This window comes from Oryctolagus cuniculus, chromosome 2 (assembly GCF_051225735.1).
Source record: "Oryctolagus cuniculus isolate XC-2025 breed Fujian yellow rabbit chromosome 2, ASM5122573v1, whole genome shotgun sequence".
Lineage (NCBI taxonomy): Eukaryota > Metazoa > Chordata > Mammalia > Lagomorpha > Leporidae > Oryctolagus > Oryctolagus cuniculus.
This window is the reverse complement of record NC_142868.1, coordinates 144,761,680-144,782,447: the sequence shown is the minus strand read 5'-3', so window position 1 is coordinate 144,782,447 and position 20,768 is coordinate 144,761,680. Positions and strand designations below refer to the sequence as shown.

General features: G+C 36.8%; 1 protein-coding gene and 1 non-coding gene across 13 annotated transcripts in view; both read right to left on the bottom strand.

Annotated features, from left to right (window-relative positions):
* Window positions 1-20,768, bottom strand: part of WDPCP (WD repeat containing planar cell polarity effector) — a 321,214-nt gene that overhangs the window by 26,856 nt on the left and 273,590 nt on the right. For all 12 annotated transcript variants that reach the window (XR_016229321.1, XM_051842841.3, XM_051842854.3 and 9 more), the window contains one exon: window positions 7,100-7,202. Coding sequence is in view for 11 of the 12 variants with exons in the window: in XM_051842841.3 (XP_051698801.3) it covers window positions 7,100-7,202 (103 nt within the window). In the remaining variant the exon portion in view is untranslated. The remainder of the gene's footprint in view (window positions 1-7,099; window positions 7,203-20,768) is intronic.
* LOC127490475 (U1 spliceosomal RNA) lies at window positions 4,058-4,221 on the bottom strand. Its single transcript, XR_007918422.1, has one exon. It is a non-coding gene; the product is annotated as a U1 spliceosomal RNA (small nuclear RNA).

Below are 20,768 nucleotides of genomic sequence, written 5' to 3'. Positions count from 1 at the left end.
GGTTGGAAGTGGAGCAGGCAGGACTTGAAGCATGCTGCAGACAGCAGCTTTATCCACTGAACCACAGGGTGGACCCCCAAAACTATATTCTTATACAGTGTTTTCTTTAGCCCCCTATTTTATGTTACTGATACCATAAATTATATCTTTATACATTGTCACCTACTCACATAGGTTTATAATTATTTTTATGCATTTTTATTTTAATTCTTGATTGAAAGTAAAAAGTGGAGTTACAAACCAATATTATAGTAAAACTGGTTTTTATATTTGCTGAGTATTTACCTTTACTGGAAATCTTTATGTCTTTATTTAGCTTCAAGTTACCATCAACCATTCTCTCATTCCAACCTTCTGGGTTCCATTTAACATCTCTTGTTAGGGCAGTTAACAGGAATTTTTTACGTAACAGTAGTATAAATGCATGAATTCTGTGCCTCTATGAATTATTGTTATGTGTTTTAACTGTATTTTTCACAAAGTGAATTCTAAAAATATTTAGTTCCATGAAAAGTTAGAGCTAATGCATGAAATGGACAGAGATGAGGGTTCTGTGGCTTTTTACAGTATATATATACATATTCTTTTTTTTTTTTTTGACAGGCAGAGTGGATAGTGAGAGAGACAGAGAGAAAGGTCTTCCTTTGCCGTTGGTTCACCCTCCAATGGCCGCCACGGCTGGTGCGCTGGGGCTGGTGCACCGCGCTGATCCAAAAGCAGGAGCCAGGTGCTTCTCCTGGTCTCCCATGGGGTGCAGGGCCCAAGCACTTGGGCCATCCTCCACTGCACTCCCTGGCCACAGCAGAGAGCTGGCCTGGAAGAGGGGCAACCGGAATAGAAATCCGGTACCCCGACCGGGACTAGAACGTGGTGTGCCGGCGCCGCTAGGTGGAGGATTAGCCTATTGAGCCGCAGCGCCGGCCTTTTACAGTGTGTGTGTGTGTGTGTGTGTGTGTGTGTGTGTATATATATATATATTTTTTTTGGACAGGCAGAGTTAGACGGTAAGAGATGAGAGAGAGAGAGAGAGAAAGAGAGAGAAAGGTGTTCCTTCCATTGGTTCACTCCCCAAATGGCCGCTGCAGCCAGTGTGCTGTGCTGATCTTAAGCCAGGAGCCAAGTGCTTCCTCCTGGTCTCCCATGAAGGTGCAGGGCTCAAGCACTTGGGCCATCCTCCACTGCCTTCTCGGGCCACAGCAGAGAGCTGGACTGGAAGAGGAGCAACTGGGACTAAAACCCAGGGTGCCAGCGCCTCAGGCGGAGGATTAGCCAAGTGAGCCGTGGCGCCGGCCTTTTTATAGTATTTTTTTTTTTTAGAAATACTAAGCTGATCTTCTGTATATTAAGATAATCGAAAATGAATCTTGATGTGAATGGAAGGGGAGAGGGAGTGGGAAAGGGGAGGGTTGTGGGTGGGAGGGACGGTATGGGGGGGAAGCCACTGTAATCCACAAATCGTACTTTGGAAATTTATATTCATTAAATAAAAGTTAAAAAAAATAAAGTATTTTATTTGCAATAATTCTGACCACAAAAAAAAAGAAATACTAATACAAATAATTTTCTTTTGAACTTCTGAAACTGTTTCAGTTGAATCAGAAATTGTCTAGGATATTTACTAGTATTACTATTTCCTGGGAGTGGCCATACAAAGTTTATTTTGTAGAGTACGGAACTACTGTACTGAGGAACCCAATTAGAATTGCTTTAGAGCAGTGGCTCTCAATTCTTAAATTTCAACCTATTCCATTATCCATATAAAAATTCACCTACAGCCTAGTTTCTATTTCAGAGCTAATCTGTGAGGATGAAATGAAATGTTTCTCATCATTCTTAATGGAGAATACCATATTACTATAAAAATTGTCACAATTCTGAAAACTATAGATTCATATTTAATTGTAAGAAATATAGATTTCATGTTTTCTTTTCCCAGTTTCCTCTAATGGTAGCATTTTAGAAAAGTTTTGTACAATAACACAATCAAAATATTCATATTGACACAAATTAATGTAATGTTTTTTATATTGGAGGAACAGTGTTATATGTGCCATATTGTAAATAACTAGATTACAAAGTAGTACATGTCCAAATCTGTCCTTTCCAAAATTTGAGACATTCAGCCATGAGGTCCACCTAACGTTCACATTATCAAAACCTTGCTGTAAGACTAAAGGAAAATTATAGACCAATCTCTCATGAACATAAAATCACAAATTTTTTTTTTTTTTTTTTTTTTTTTTTTGACAGGCAGAGTGGACAGTGAGAGAGAGACAGAGAGAGAAAGGTCTTCCTTTGCCGTTGGTTCACCCTCCAATGGCCGCCGCTGCAGCCGGCGCACCGCGCTGATCCTGGCAGGAGCCAGGAGCCAGGTGCTTTTCCTGGTCTCCCATGGGGTGCAGGGCCCAAGCACCTGGGCCATCCTCCACTGCACTCCCTGGCCATAGCAGAGAGCTGGCCTGGAAGAGGGGCAACCGGGACAGAATCCGGCGCCCCAACCGGGACTAGAACCCGGTGTGCCGGCGCCGCAAGGCGGAGGATTAGCCTATTGAGCCACGGCGCCGGCTCTATAAAATCACAAATTTTAAAATCAAATTCAGAAATATATAAAATACATCATAAATAAGAAGTGTTTATTGAACATCTCTCTCTCTTCCTTTCTGTAACTGTGCCTTTCAAATAATAATTTTAAAAAAAGCACTGGATTTGGAATGAAAGAAAATTAAATTGTCCATATTTTTAGAGGACATGATCAGAGCAATCTACAATTAACATTAATAGTAAATTTAGCACTGTAGTTGGATATAAGGTCAGTATACAACAACCAATTATGAATACACCATAAATAAACACAAAGTAAAATTTAAAAATAAAGTTACCCTATATAAGGCAGAAAAAGTAATACTTAAGATGAAATTAAGGAAAGATGTATAAGATCACTACCATGACAACTATAAAAATTTTTAAAGAAAAAAGGCTTAAATAAGTGGAGGTTATATCATGGATTGGAAAAGTCAGTATTATAAAGAAATAAATTCAGCCCAATTTGTCTACATATTAAATGGAATTCCATCCAGAATTTCAAGTCATCTCCATTTTTTTTTTCTTGAGCAGCAGTCAGGTTGATTTTGAAATTTATAAAGAAATGTAAAGCACCAAGAACATTTAGGGCCATCTTAAAGAAGAACAGAACGAGATTAACAGACACCAAGATTTAAAGTCAGGGTTGCTTAAAGCAGTGAGATATTTATACAAATACAAGCAGACTAATGAAATAGAACAGAGTCCAGAAATAGTAAAAAATTATACTAACATACATAAGTATAGTGTCTTTACAAGATTGGCCTGCCCTCACTGATGCTTGGTATTGTCTTTCTTTTTCATTTTAACCAAACTGGAATTATTGTTTACTGCTTATAAGAAAGCCCATTATGAGAAGTATTATGGAAAACTGGAAGGAGCTACTAATGCTGAACAAATACATATCCTCTTTGACAGGAATGCCACTTCTGAGCACAAACTCAGTAGATCTATGTTTCTATGTCCATTAACATATAGAATACTACTCACAGTAGTCCAAGCTTGAAACAACCTAATTTATCATAAATAAAATGAATAGTTTATATTCAAACAAAATACTGTTATTTAGCATTAGTGAGTTACAACTACATGTAAAATATGCATGTCATAATGTTGAGAAAAAGGAGCAAATTACAAAAGAATATATGTATCATTCTCTTTACTTAAAGTGAGAAAAAAGGCCAAATAATCTATAATATTTTAAGTCTGGATATTGGGCTAGAAATATGGTATCTTGAGAAACAGTTTCTGAAGGAGGACTTTTGGAGTCCTGGTAATATATACTATTTGGTTTTTCATGTATGTAAATTAAGAAATAGCTTAAAATTACCTATTTGTTCCAAGTAGCATCATTCAACTTTTCTTTTGGAAACTCTTGCTTTTAACTGTGTTTACAGAAACTATGTGTAATACTTACTTGTGGATTCTCCCATGTAGATTGACCTACTGCTGAAGTATTATTTTTTTGCTTATTTTAGGGGAGAGTGCAAATGTAGTCTCCTTCTAACATACGTTATGCAGTCAAGTTTCCCACATTTGGGGAAATCACAGGGGTCAGCACATCCAGAGAGTGCAATAGTTAAGCCTCACCCTGGGAAAACCACCATTGTGATAATGGTACCTCCCCTGCTAGGTAAGCATTGAAGTACTCTTTTGATGTCTTACATGATTTGGTCTCTTGCTTACATCAAAGAACTTCTTTGAAAGCCAAAATTTTAATCATCTTCTGCTTTGAGAAAATAATTGAATTGAGGAATATGAGAAAAACTGGCTTTGGTCCCCAGTGTGATGTGGGCTGCAATGAAGAGCATCATGGGAAGGCATAAAACCACCATGAGGGAACTAGACTCTTTTCCTGCTTCCATTTGGAATTGTTAGTCACTCAGTTTTCCAAACAAAAATGGAGCAGAATATCAATCTAAATGGTTATAGAATAGTGTCTGTGTCGAGGGGAAGTATTCTAGGTCAAAGGCTAAGTCTGTGAAATGAAGCAGAGAAAATCAGAATCATAGGAGTTCAACAGAAAGATACTTCCTAGATAGGAGTCAGGGCTCAAAGAAGGAACCACCAGCTTTTGGGCTAGGAATTAACAACTAGCCACAGTACCTGATCAGAGAATACAGAGGCACAAGATGCATTTGAGGAAGAGTAGAGTTTCTTCATTTTTTTTTTTTTGAAGTTTCAGGATAATCTCTTTACATTAGCTTTCACCCTTACTAACTTTAAATGGCTTTATAATGCAAAGATGATCTTCATTTTATCTGATAACCTAGTACAGGAAGGGGGAACCTCCAGTCCATAGGTCATAAAAGGCCTCCAAAATAATTTGGTTGGGCCCTGCAAGGCAACCCCAGGTGGGACTAGAAATTCAATGAATCTAGAGTACCCTACTTTTTAAGCTGATAATTTTATGTGGCCCATAAATGATGTTATAAGTCTCCAAATGGCCCCTGGCAGTATAAATGCTTCCTACCCCTGCCTCAATGGAAAAGAATAACTAAGGGAAATCACCAGAAAATTAGTTCTGAATTAATCTAGTGTGTTTTTCTAAATTAGCAGATGGACAGGGATGAAAGACACTTGTATTCCTGTCACATATCATAATTCCTTTGAACATGGTATGGTTTCATTATTTAGTTAAAAGTGACTTATCGTAACACATATAAATTATACCTAACACACAGAGTTGTGGAGGGGATTACATTAGCCAGTATCTGTAAATTAGAATAGTGTCTTGTCCAAATGAGCATTCATTAAATATTATTAATTATTAACATGAAGAGGCACATCAATATCATTAGCAAGTAATAAGATCTGGTGACAGATCAACTAAAGTTATGCTTCCCTAATATGGTTTCAGTAACAAGTAATCTTTATAAAATATTTATTTATTTGAAAGGCAGTTACAGAGAGAGGGAAAAATAGATCTTCCATCTCCTGGTTCAGTCCCCAAATGGCTATAACATCTGGAGCTAGGCCTTTCTGAATCCAGGAGCCCAGAATCCTAACAGGGTCTCCCACGTTGGTGCAGGGGCCCAAGGACTTAAACTATCCTTCACTGCTTTCCCAGGCACATTAGTAGGGAGCTGAATAGGAAGTGAAGCAGCCAGGACTTGAAAGGGGGCCCATATGGATGCCAGCATTGCAGGAGCCAGGTCAACAAGCTAAGCAGCAATGCTGGCTCCATGAATAATCTTTGTTTTAGGAATAAAGATTTGAAGGTCATCTGTACACCACTTGGATTCAATTTGGAACTCTTTCAGTTTATGGGGAGGAAAATGGAACTTTCTTTCTGTTAAGTAATTGTCAGCCCAGGTGTTTAGGCTTAGAGCTGCCTTGTGGTAAGGTGTTGAGTCCTTCAGGATTACTTTGAAGACTAGCTTCTACAATGGTAATGTCAGTGAAAAGCTCCTAATTTGTCCCTTTGGCTGTAAGCAGAATTACAAAAACAGAGCACAAGATGATTTATCTAATGGAAAGGTTTGCTTTGATATTTTCAAGAAGCATGTGGCCAGCACTGTGGCACAGCCAGGTTAAGCCACCGCCTACAACACCAGCATCCCATATTAGCGCTGGTTTAGGTCCTGACTGCTCCACTACCAATCCAGCTCCCTGTTAGGGCACCTGGGAAAGCAGCAGCAGATGGCCCAAGTGCTTAGGTCCCTGCCACCCATGTGAGAGGCCTGGAGAGAGTTCTAGGTTCCTGGCTTTGGCCTGACCTAGTCCATGCTGTTGCAGCCATTTTGGAAGTAAACCAGCAGATGGATGATCTCTCTCTGTGACTCTGCCTTTTACATTAAATAAATAAGTAAATAAGAATGTAAATTTTAAAAAAGGGTACAAAGTGAAAATCTTATTAAACTTATTTGTTTCATTGGAGTTCCACAAAGAAACAAATTCTTTTAAAATCCTGAGGATTCCTTGCCTAATCTAGAAATAAGAAATGCCAAGAATATGAATTGAAGTGTTCAAGTATTAATACTGACAGATTTAGTGACATTGGATAAAACAAGTTTAGAAAAAGGAGGTTCATGTTGATAAATAACTTATTTTTCTCTATTGAAAAGTATAAGTGGTACTTAAGATTCAGTCTGGCCTTTTCATCTGTCTTCTTTGGAGTACCACACTGTAAAACAACTCAAGCAGCTTCCAAATAAAAACAAAATACCCATCAAACCCAAAGTCCCATGTGAGAAACTTTGATAAAAGAGAATTCTTTTGATATGACATGCCTATGTATATAAATGATTATATAGATTTATATATTAATTTTAATAACAGCACTGATGGTAATTAATTCCTTTTCAAAAACCTTAAGAAAAGAACGATTTATCAGTTCTAACCTGTATATCAATATTATACTATTTTTCAAGGCTTAAGTCTTTTTTTTTAAAAAAGGCACTGTCTATACAAAGAAGATAATTTAAATTAACCAACCATGCCCTACAAACGTAAATAGAAATAACACTGAGTATTGATTAAAACAAAAAGTACTTAAAAAACCAACATTAATGCTTACCAACTCCAGAGGTTATTGATTCTGCATCAATGTCACTAGCTCTTTTTCTTGCCACTTCAGCTAGTGCCAATTCACCCTTATCTAGTGCAAGGTAATGGATATCCTTTGGAAATAAAGCAAAATAAAAGATTAATCCAAAATGATCTGTGGGCAAGTTACAAAGAAGACTCCGAAAGAAACAATGTTCAGATTACAAAATAGACAATGCAGAGGAATAATTTTTCTAATTAATTTTTCAGTTTTCTCATATAATTTTTTTTCTGATTTAGAGATTACAGCTCTAACCAAAGGCAGTGACTTAAATAAATTATTTTATGCCTTAAGGAGAAAATTCAAGTTTTTCATACAGCAACTGACATACTTGGTTTTGCAGGGAATAAAAACCTTAGTTGCTAGCTTTCTTTGGTGAGATTTTGATATCTGAGGGAGCATCTTCAGGATTATTATTACAGACGTGCATTTTTATGTATATTGTACATATTTGTTAGTATTAATACTATTATTATTATTTTGAATTCCATCAGTATCTACTAAATACCAGGCCCTGTTCTGGAAGATAGAGATCAATTATAGTATCATGTCTCAACAAGCTGGGAGCTCCATGGAGAGACAGACCACTAAACCAATAGCTAATTACATAAAAGTAATATCAGTTTTATGGCAGATATATTCACAGAGTGGACCCAAAGAGGAGGAAATAATCCTTGATTTGATTCTTATAGGATGAGTAAGTATTATACTAGGACGGAAAAGGGAGAAAAAGTTAGAGAGAATGAATTATATCTGGTGTATATATTGAAAAAAGCTTGAGAAGACAAATCTCTCAGGCAATGACAAGTCTTTCAATATGGAAGGGGAATAGGATGCGAGAGAGAAAGCTATGGAAAAATAGTAATGAACAAGTAGGTAAAGCCACTAATTCCTTTCAGTATACAGAATGTGGAAATGAATATTTTATTGCAATGAAAATGGATAGACAATGAACAGCTAGGTTACAATGAAGAAATAAATATAAATGGACTATAATCATGGAAAGATATTTTATGTTAGTATTCAAATAAATGCAAAGTGAAAAATGTCATTTTCAATTTGGATATGGTTTTGAAAGTTAATATTTACTGGCTGCAAAGTTTTGGGGAAACAAGTATTTACATTCAGCTATGGATTGGTAGAGCAAGTGTCAGCAAACCGGTCCATGGGCCATATCTAGCCTGCATTTGTACAGTTCTCAAGAATAGTTGCAACATTTTTAAAAGGTTGGAAAAACCAGGCTCAACCTCTATTAATGAACTCTGAATGGCTTTGGAAATTAGCTTTTGCTGTAGACTTGAAAATGTTTCAAGCTAAAATTACAAGACTAAACAGTCCTTATATGTGATACTTATATGTGAAACATACTGTGATAAAGTCATTTCAATGAGAACTAACATTTTTTGAATTGCAAGTAACATCAGGCCTGCACTGTCAAAAGTTAAAAAAAAAAGTGATATCTCCTTTCCTATACAAGTTCCTAGCGATACATTTTCTAATTTCAAACTACAGTAATGTTTTTCAGACCTCTATGCAAGTGCAAAGGAAATTTCCATATTCCAAAATCCATTTAACTGTGCAATTGAGGAACTTTAATTGGAAGTGATTTGCAATGTAATGACATGCTAAAAGGCATTCTAGCCTTTTAGCTAACAGAATTCTAAAAATGCCTTACAATCTGTGAATATGCTCAATTAAAACCATATGCTCATGGACTGATATCAGTATTTGGCAGTACCTATGTATGTGGAAAGACATTTGCAAAGGTGAAATATGTAAAATCTCATTGTAGATCAGAAGTAACAAGGCAGTTGTAGATTTTTCATGATAGGGAATATTAGCTTTCAGCCCTAATTAAGTGCAATGTTATCCCCTCAAAAGAATTCTGTTCTTCACATTTGTAGACCTGTGCTACCAAAATTGCACTCGATTATTATATTCTTAATTTCTTCAATACACTTAAAAAATTAGTTTTCTCTCTAGTTATAGAAGTACCTATGGGACAATTCCAAGGTGGCAGAATAAGGAAAGGATGCACTGCTTTAGGTTAGGGGAAAATAGTAAAAAAAAATGTAGAGAAAGTACATTCTTAGGGGAGAGTCAGAGAGAAAATTGCAGTGGAGTGGAGAATCTATGAATGACAGAAACTGTGGACCTGTGCAGAAGGTACAGATGCACAGCAACAGCACGGACACAATATACAACCCAGCAGCCGAGCCAGAGAAAGCAACAGTTTTGGAGACAAAGGTGAGATCACACTACACTGGCCTGTGCCACTGATGATGTTGCTGGAGGGAGATCCTGGTAGGCTACAGTGTCTTTGAAAACTGTCTTGTAGCCCCATGGGCACAGGGTGCCTGCTACCCCAACTAAAGAAAGGAGCATGTTTCTCTCTCCCAATACCCCCACAACAACACCTGGCAACTGGCAGAGAGAGGGCACCATCTTGGATTTTAATGGCAGCTGCAGCAGCCTTGTAGGCATGCTGGCAGGGACAAGAAGCATTCTTGACAGCAATAGCAGAGACAGCATCTTCGATGCACAACCAAGAAATGGGCAGGGAAAAGGAGCCATTCTGACATCAGCACTAGCAGCAGAGGCTGTTGTATGCTGTGCAGAAAAGGCGCCATTTTGACACCAGTCATGGCTGTGGCAGCTCAGGTGTGGGTCTGAGAACCAGAGATTTTGACAGAGGAAAAGTCTGTGTTCCCCACTGACTTTGATTCTTTTTTTTTCTTTTCTTTTCTTTTTCTTTTCTTTTCTTTTTTTTTTTTTTTTTTTTTTTTTTTTTTTTTTTGATAGGCAGAGTGGACAGTGAGAGAGACAGAGAGAAAGGTCTTCCTTTGCCGTTGGTTCACCCTCCAATGGCCGCTGCGGCCGGTGTGCTGTGGCCGGCGCACTGCGCTGATCCGAAGGCAGGAGCCAGGTGCTTCTTCCTGGTCTCCCATGCAGGTGCAGGACCCAAGCACTTGGGCCACCCTCCACTGCATTCCCGGGCCACAGCAGAGAGCTAGCCTGGAAGAGGAGCAACTGGGACTGAATCCGGCGCCCCGACCGGGACTAGAACCCGGTGTGCCGGCACCACAGGCAGAGGATTAGCCTATTGAGCCACGATGCCAGCCCCCCACTGACTTTGAGTCTGGAAAGGAGGGTTGAAGGGGGCTGTGAGGTGCCCCCAACTTCTCAACATATCTCAGGCTTTGGCAATCTAAACACCCAGGTGTAGCACCCACAGGCAGAAGACTGGGAATGCCTCAGTCTCGCCATGGATGGGACAGGCCAGCGGGGCAGAGTAGATCCTCTGTGCCCTATGTACTCAGACTGTGAGAGCCCTGTGACTGCATGAGAGGACATAGTGTAGCTGGGTATCTGGAAATCACTGTGTGTGGTCCACACTCTCAGAGCTCCCTGACTGCCTAGAGTGGGTCACTGCACTGAATCTGTGCTCACATTGAGAACTGCACAGATCCTTTGTGCAGTTCATGCTGCAGCATGGATGAGTATTGCATCCACTGTGGAATAACAACCGGACACTGATCAGCTTGTACAAAGGAGGTGATCATACCCTCTTTTCTATTAACAAGAAAGATTCTACCATGCCCAACTTTGGTGTTAACTTGGATACTTGCCCCGCTCTGGAGCATTGACCAGGCCCTCTAGACATAGACATTCCACTAAACCACAGAGGCATAGTTCAAAGATAAAAGCTCTATAGAATAATATACAGCAGTGAAAAACAACGAAATCCAGTCATTTGCAACAAAATGGAGGAATCTGGAACACATCATGCTAAGTGAAATAAGCCAGTCCCAAAGGGACAAATATCACATGTTCTCCCTGATCGGTGACAACTAACCAAGCACCAAAAAGGAAACCTGTTGAAGTAAAATGGACACTTTGAGAAACAGTGACTTGATCAGCTCTTGTCCTGTTGATGAACAACTTAATACTTTATCCCTCTTAGTATTTTTTTTCTGTTCTACTTAATACTATTGGTTGAACTCTGTAATTAATACACAATTTTTCTTAAGTGTTTAAATTTAACTTAAAAGTGATCCCTGTTAAATATAAGAGTGGGAATAAGAGAGGGAGGAGATGTACAATTTGGGACATGCTCAAGCTGACTTGCCCCAAACAGTAGAGTTAGAAATATACCAGGGATTCCAATTCAATCCCATCAAGGTGGCATGTACCAATGCCATCTCACTAGTCCAAGTGATCAATTTATGTCCACAATTGATCATATTGATAGGTCTAAGAGTCAAAGAGATCACATAAACAAGACTAGTGTCTGCAAATACTAACTGATAGAATAAAAAAGGGAGAGAACGATCCAACATGGGAAGCGGGATACACAGCAGACTCATAGAATGGCAGCTGTCCTAAACAGCACTCTGGCCTCAGAATCAGCCCTTAAGGCATTCGGGTGTGGCTGAAGAGCCCATGAGAGTATTTTAGGCATGGAAAGCCAAGACACTCTGGCAAAACAAAAACAAAAACAAACAAACAAACAAAAAAAACTATATGAAAGATCTCTGCGAGTGAGATCCCAGTGGAAAGAACAGGTCATCAAAGAAAGAGGTACCTTTCTCTGAAGGGAGGAGAGAACTTCCACTTTGACCATGGCCTTGTCTAAATATGATCAGAGTCAGCAAACTCAAAAGGCTTCCATAGCCTTGGCAACTCATGACAAGAGCCTAGGGAGATTACTGATGCCATAAACAAGAGTGTCAATTTGTTAAGTCAACAACAGGAGTCACTGTGCATTTACTCCTCATGTAGGATCTCTGTCCTTAGTGTGCTGTACATTGTGATTTAATGCTATACTAGTACTCAAACAGTATTTTTCACTTTGTGTTTCTATGTGGGTGCAAACTGTTGAAATCTTTAATATATGCTAAATTGATCTTCTGTATATAAAGATAATTGAAAATGAATCTTGATGTGAATGGAAGGGGAGAGGGAGCGGGAGAGGGGAGGGTTGCAGGTGGGAGGGAAGTTATGTGGGGGAAAAGCCATTGTAATCCATAAGCTATACTTTGGAAATTTATATTCATTAAATAAAAGTTTTTAAAAAAAGCCATCAGAGGCAAAAAGAAAAAAAAAAACACTTGCACGCAAATATCTCCACTAATGCCTCAAAATAAATGCAGAAATTCAAGAAACAAGAATAAGGAAGACAACATGAAACTCCCCCCCAATCCTGTGATGGAACACAACACTTCAATACTAGAATGTGAAGATGAAAATTAAGAGATTGATGAAATGTCTGTAATGGAATTCAAATTCAAATATAATCATAGGATTACTCAGGAGAAATGATAGCAAATCCATGAATTAAAGAAATCCATACATGAAATAAATGAAAATTTTTCTCATGTAATAGAGATTCTGAAAAAATCAAATATTAGAAATGAGGAATTCAACATACCAAATAAAAAATAATGGAAAGCCTTAACAACAGACTTGGTAGACAAAATAAATAATATCTGAACTAGAAGACAAATCTTTGCATATTTTTCAGACCAAAGTAATAAATTAGAAAAAATAAAAACAGTGTGGAGATTTATGGGATACTGACTAAGAATCAGCCCTAAAGGGATTCCAATCTGGCTGAAAAGCCCATGAGAGTATTTCAGGCATGGAAAGCCAAGACACTCTGGCAAAAGATCTCCGTGAGTGAGATCCCAGTGGAAAGAACAGGTCATCAAAGAAGGAAGTACCTTTCTCTGAAGGGAGGAGAGAACCTCCACTTTGACTATGACCTTGTCTAAACAAGATAAGAGTCGGAGAACTCAGAGGGCTTCCATAGCCTTGGAAACTCATGACTGGTACATAGGGAGATTACTGATGCCATAAACAGGAGTGTCAATTGGTAAAGTCAACAACAGGAGTCACTGTGCACTTACTCCTCATGTGGGATCTCTGTCCTTAATGTGCTGTGCATTGAGATTTAGTGCTATAACGAGTACTCAAACAATATATTTCACTTTGTGTTTCTATGGGGGTGCAAACTGTTGAAATCTTTACTTAATGCATACTAAACTGATCTTCTGTAAAAAAAAAAAAAAGAAATTATCAATTCCCAACTTGACTGTCACTGGGATTAACCATGACAATAAGTCTGATCTGATTTCATCATCATTTAAAAAAATCATCTATTATTCTTCACTTTATGTTTCTGTGTGGGAGCAAACTGTTGAAATCCTTACTTAATGTATACTAAGCTGATCTTCTGTATATTAAGATAATCGAAAATGAATCTTGATGTGAATGGAAGGGGAGAGGGAGTGGGAAAGGGGAGGGTTGTGGGTGGGAGGGACGGTATGTGGGGGAAGCTATTGTAATCCATAAGTCGTACTTTGGAAATTTATATTCATTAAATAAAAGTTAAAAAAAAAAAGAAGACCTATTTAGTGAAATAATTACAGAACTAAAACATAAATAATTAGATTATCTCCCCTAATCTGGAGAAAGAAAGGGACCCCCAAGTACAGGAAGCACATCGAACTACTATTAGACATTACCAGGAAAATATCTTCACCGTGACACATTGTAGCCAAATTCTTAACAGTAAAACATAAAGAAAATATTCTCAAATGTGTATGAGAGAAATGCCAGATTACTTTCAAAAGATCTCCAATAGGACTCATAGCTGATTTCTCATCAGAAACCCTAAGGTTAGGAGAGAATGCAGAAACATAGTCCAAGTCTTAAGAGAAAAAAAAAAAAAACCTGTCAACCCAGAACTATACCCAGAAAAAGCTCTTACTTACGAATGAAGGTGAAATAAAAATCCTCTATAACAAACAGAAATTGACAAAATTTGTCACCAGTCTTCCAGCCTTAATAAAGATGCCTAATGTGTGGGAGCAAAATGTGGAAATCTTTACTTAACATACGCTAAATTGATCCTCTGTATATAAAGATAATTGAAAATTAATCGTGATGTGAAGGGGAAGGGGAGAGGGAGTGGGAGAGGGGAGCATTGTGGGTGGGAGGGAAGTTATGGGGGGGGGAGGAAGCTATTGTAATCCATAAGCTGTACTTTGGAAATTTATGCTCATTAAATAATAAAAAGAAAAGATGCTTAATGATGTGCTACACACAGAAACAGAGAAAGATAGTCATCACCATGAAAGAAAGTGAAGGCAGAAAAATCTCCCAGTAAAAGTACAAAGGAAATCCAAAGAAAACAATAGGAATATTAACAAAAAAATGGCAGGGCCAAGTCATTACTTATCAATAGTAATCTTGAATGTAAATTCTCTAATCAAAAGATAGAGGTTGGCTCAATGGATTAAAAAAGAAGACCCATCTATTTGCCACCAACAAGAAACACATCTCACCAACAAAGATACATGCAGACAAGGTGAAAGGATAGAAAAAGGTATTCAAAGCTAACTGAAAGACACTAAGAACAGGTGTAGCCATCTCAATATCAGACAAAATAGATTTTAACACAAAAACTGTTAAAAGAGACAAAGACAAAGACAATATGTAATGATTATGGAATCAATTCAACAGGAAGATGTGACCATAATAAATGAATATGAGCCCAATGCCAAGGAGCCTGGCTATTTAAAACAAATGTGACTGGATATAAAGGGAGACACAGACTCCAACACAATAGTAATGGGGACTTCACCACCACTTTCATCAATGGACAGAAAAACAAGACAGAAAATCAACAAAGAAAAAACAGAGCTAATTGACGCTGTGGACCAAATGGACCTAACTGATACATAGAGAACTTTTCATCCTACAGTTGCAGAATACACACTCTTTTTATCAGTGCATGGAACTTTATCTAGAATTGACCACATGCTAGACCATAAATCAAGTCTCAGCAAATTCAAAAAAACTGAAATCATACTATGCATCTTTTCTGATAACAATGGAATGAAGCTGGAAATTATCAACTCAAGGACCCATAAAATATATGCAAATACATTGCTCTCAACAACATACTCTGAAATATACAGTGGTCAGAGAAATCAAAAATTTTTCAGAAACAAAGATGACAATACAACAAATGAAAACTTATGGGATACAGCAAAAGCAATGTAGAAATTTACAGCAATTGGTCTCTATATTAAGAAATTGGAAAGGCACCAAAATAAATGAATTATCAATACATCTCAAGGATCTATAAAACAGCAACAAATCAAACCCAAAATTAGGAGGAAATAATTAAAATTAGAGAAAAATATAAAATTGAAACAAAAATACAAAAAATCAGTGAAATGAAGAGCTTGTTTTTTGAAAAAATAAACAAAATTAATACACCATTGGCCCAACTAACAAAAAAAAGAGGGAGATCCAAATCAATAAAATCAGAGATGATAAAGGAAATGTAACAACAGATACCACACAAATAAAAAGAATCATCAGGAATTACTACAAAGAGTTCTATGCCAACAAACTGGAAAACCTAGAAGAAATGGGTAGATTCTTGGAAACATACAGTCTACCAAAATAGTCATGAAGATGGAGAAAACCTATATAGATCAATAATCCAGTCAGAGATTGACTTAATAATAAAGACCCTCCCAACAAAGCAAAGCCCAGGATCATTTGGCTTCTCTGCTGAATTCTACCAGACTTATGAAAAACTAATTCCAATTCTTCTCAAGCTATTCAAAACAAATGAAAAGGAGGGAATCCTCCCAAACTCCTTCTATGAAGCCAGCATCACATTAATTGCTAAACCCCAAAAAGATAAACACAGGGAGAGATCTATAGATCAATCTGCCTTTTGAACACAGATGCAAAAATCCTCAATAAAAAACTAGCTAATCAAATCCAACAACACATCAGAAAGTTCATTTACCCAGACCAACTAGGCGGCATGCAGGGATGGTTCAACATATGCAAACCAATCAATGTGATATATCACATTAACATATGCAAACCAATCAATGTGATATATCACATTAACATACTGAAGAATAAAAACCATGTGATTATCTTAATAGATTCAGAGACAGAATTTTATAAAATAAAAAATCATTTCATGATGAAAACCTTAAATAAACTGGGTGTAGGAGGAACATTCCTTGATACAATCAAGTCAATTTATAAGAAACCCACATCCAGCAATTTATTGAATGGAGAAAATTTGGAAGCAATCACTTTAAGATCTGTGACCAAACAAGAATACCCACTCTCACCATTGTACTGAATAAAGTCCTGGATGTTTTAGCCAGAGCCATTAGGCAAGAAAAAGAAATCAAAGTGATGCAATCAGAAAGGAGGTAGTCAGACTGTCCTAAATGTGCCTGAATAGTCAGACTATCCCTATTTGCGGATGACATGATTCTGTATATATAGAAAATAAAAGACTTCACTAAGAGACTAATGGAACTCACAGAAGAGTTTGCTAAAGTGGCAGGATATAGAATTAACACACAAAAACAGTATTTGTTTACACAAACAATTCATGGCTGAGAAAGAACTTCTAATGTCAATCCCATTTACAAAAGCTACAAAAAAATTAAATACCTTGGAATAAATTTAAACAAGGAGGTCAAAGATCTCCACAATGAAAATTATAAAACATTAAAGAAAGAAATTCAAGAAGACACACAAAAAAGGAATAAACTTCCATGTTCATGGACTGGAAAAATTAATATCAAAATGTCTATACTATTGACAACAATTTATAGATTCATTGCAAGCCCAATCAAAATACTAAGGATATTCTTCTCAGATCTAGAAAAAATGATACTAAAATTTACAAGGAAACAAGAGAACCTGAATAGCTGAAGCAATCTTATACAACAAAAATAAAACCAGAGATACCACAATACCAGGTTTCAAGACATACTACAGGGCAGTTTTAATCAAAACAGCTTGGTACAGGCACAAAAATAGATATGTATACTAATGGAACAGAACAGAATCCACTCATTTACAATAAACTAATCTTTGATAAAGGAACTAAAATCAATCCCTGGAGAAAGGACAGGGAAAATTGGAATTCCACATGCAAAAATATGAAACAAGACCTTTACTTTATGCCTTGTAGAAAATCAATTCAAAATGGATCAAACATCTAAGTCCACAACCTTTAACTTACCTTGTGTACCTGTCGTGTGCAACAAAATAGATGCAACTGGAAACCATTAAGTTAGTGAAATAGAGCAGTCTATGTTTTCCTTGATCTATGGCAATTAATAGGGTACCTAAAAGGTAATGTATACGAGTGATATTGACATTTTGAGATTCAATGATTGTTTACAGCCCTTGTCTCAACTATTGAGAAACAGTGTTTTTTTCTTTTTATTATTTGTAGAACATTTTACTTAGTGTAGGGTTAATCTTAGGAGAGTAAAGTAAACTGAAAATAGATCTTTGTAAAAATTTAGAGTGGGAATAGGAGAGGGAGAAGAAAAAGGGTGGGAACATGTACAGGATAAAGGGTAGAATGGAAGTATCATTATGTTCCCGAATCTGTATATATGAAATACATAAAATCTGTATACCTTAAATAAAATTACAAAAAGAAGTACCTACAAAATAACTTCAGTTTTGTTTCTTGACCCACAAGCCTATAACACTGGTATCTGGCTCTTCATAGAAAAAGTTGTTGGACTCAAATTTTAATACTATAAGTTTAGAACTCACATACACTTTGGAAAATCTTCCTAAGGAAACTAACAGATGATGTATATCCAATATTGGTGATTAATTGGTATTTATAACAATGAATGACTAGAAGCAACTTAATGTACATCAATTGAAATAATCGTTACTTTTATCTTTTAATCCAAGAGTGGCATAATATTTTAATAGATCCTTATATTCAATGAAGAAGCCACTAATAATTTAAAAGTAAGTAATATTATATTCAACTTACTAATATTTAAAATTTTTGCCTCTATGTTCCTAACTAAAAATAATATGAGACCTTTCTGACTTGGAATGTCCAGGAGAGGTATCAAGATTATATTAGCCTTATAAACTGAATTAGGTGGCTTTATTTTTTGCTGGTGAAATTTGTAATGATTCTTCTTGGAAATAAGCAAAACATATGGCAATATATTTTATGATAAATTACCAATCACTACTTAATGACATAAATGAACACTCAGAATATATTTTCTATGGCTGGGAATGCTGTGCATCACAAAGATGTAAATTCTGATGTAAAAATCAGGGAGTTCCAATTAAAACTCCCTCAAGGTTTGCCCTAGTACTTGACAAGTTGATCTTAAAATTTAAATGCTAAAACAAATGGTCAAGAATATCCAAATCCTACTGTATTTCACACTAAGACTATATAGCACTGACATACAGAGACATATATCAAAGAAAGAGAAACATACATATATAGTTTTATCTGTGGGATACTTATGTATCTTACATTTAGAGTATTTTAAGTGTTGATTCTAAGATATACTGCCTGAAAATTATTTTTGAATATTTTCTCAATCTCACTTTATTCCTTCTTTCTGTGATTTTTCTCTTTATTTTCAAAATTTTTATAGAGAACTAGGGTCATTCATCTCAACAGTGTAATCTTTAACAGTTCTTTAATTATTTTTACATCTCCACCATGAAGGTTTTCATTCCTTAATCTATCTGCTTGAAAATACACTATACAGTCTGTTTTCTGATATACTTCAAGCTTTGTCTATATTCAAATATATGAATGTGGCCTCCAGCAAAATGCAATAGAGAGCATATCTCAACAGTTTCATGCTCCTCAGTTTTACAGAGTTCATGAATATTTAGGTTCTGGTGCATGACATGTCTAGTATCTACATTACCTCTTCATTAGCTGTTTTCTGCCTTCATTTGTCTTTAAATTTCAGATAGTTTTAACTCTGGAATTTAGTGTGACTACTGGATTTCTAACTATGTTTACAAACTTTTGGGAAACAATCATATTATAAATGAATAAAGAAAATATATGCTGTATACTTCGTTTTCATGACCTTTACTTAAGTAGATCAGGACATCTGGGGAAATAAAGCTGTTTGAAAGACTAAAGATAAAATACTGTTAAGTCATACTACGTTAAACAGATATCCACTCTCACAACTTCTAATCAAAGTCCTAGCCAGAGCAACTAAGGGGAATAAAGAAATTGCATTCATGTATCAAAGGAAGAAGTGGAGATGTCTATGTTTATTGATGACATGAATTTATATATTGAAATTGCTAAAGACTCCACCGATAATATAAACCAATCAGTAAAGTTTTAGGTTACAAAATAAACTTTCAAAAACATTATTTCTATATACTAACAATGAGTGAGTTGAAGAAAAATTAAGGAAACAATTCTATTTCTAATAAAAATAAAATAAAATAATTATTTAGGAATAAACTCAATCAAGAAGTTGAAAATTTTGTACATTGAAAATTATAAAATATTGAAGACACAAATAAATATAAAAATATCCCATGCTCATAGACTAGAAGAATTAATACTGTTTAAATGCCTAGACTACCCAAAGTGACCCCCAGAGTCTATGCAATTCCTACAAAAATTCCAATGTACTTTTTCACAAGAAAATTGAAAAAAACAATCTTAAAATTCATAAGGAACCCAGAAAGATCCTAAATAGCCAAAGCATTTTTGAGGCAAAAACCCCTAGAAAACTGGAATAACAGTGCCTTTTGTTTTTTTTTGTTTTTGTTTTTTTTTTTTTTTTTGTTTTTTTTTTTTTTTGGACAGGCAGAGTGGACAGTGAGACAGACAAAGAGAAAGGTCTTCCTTTGCCGTTGGTTCACCCTCCAATGGCTGCTGCACTGTGGCCGGCGCACCGCGCTGATCCGATGGCAGGAGCCAGGTACTTCTCCTGGTCTCCCATGGGGTGCAGGGCCAAGGACTTGGGCCATCCTCCACTGCACTCCCGGGCCACAGCAGAGAGCTGGCCTGGAAGAGGGGCAACCGGGACAGAATCTGGCGCCCCGACCGGGACTAGAACCCGGTGTGCCAGCGCCGCAAGGCGGAGGATTAGCCTAGTGAGACGCGGTGCCAGCCAACAGTGCCTGTTTTAACACTGTATAATAGAGCTATTATACTCAAAATGCATGATACTGGTGAAAAAATAGATAAACTATGAAACATAATAGAAAACTCAGAAATAAACTCAATGGTTGATTTTTGACAAAAGAATCAACAACATACAATGAGCAAAGAACGCTGTTTAATAAACCGTGCTTGGAAAACTACATGCATAAGAATAAAACTGAGCCCCTAATTCACACAATAAAAAAATCAACTCAAAGTACATAAAAGACTTAATGTAAGATCTGAAACTGTGGAGCTACTTAGATTTCAAAATCTATGGAGAAAAGAGATTCCCCCATCCCACATTCCTTTAGGGGATGTCTCGTGGACTTGTGAGAGTAGGGTTACTTCTAAATTATCAGAACTGTAGAATTACCAGCAGTACCTCCAGTCTGGCCAAACTATAGGGATAACGCTACAACTCAGGTGAGCTCCTGGGTGAACTGAACTCAGCAGAGCTATAGGGCACATGGTATCTAGGGCCTTGGAGCCAAGCTCTGTAAAACTAGGATGCAGAATGTGGAGAAGGGCACTGTGGCATAGTAGGCTAAGCCGGGATGCCCTTAAGGGTGCAAGTTTGTATCCAAGCTGCTCCCATTCTGATCCAGCTCTTTG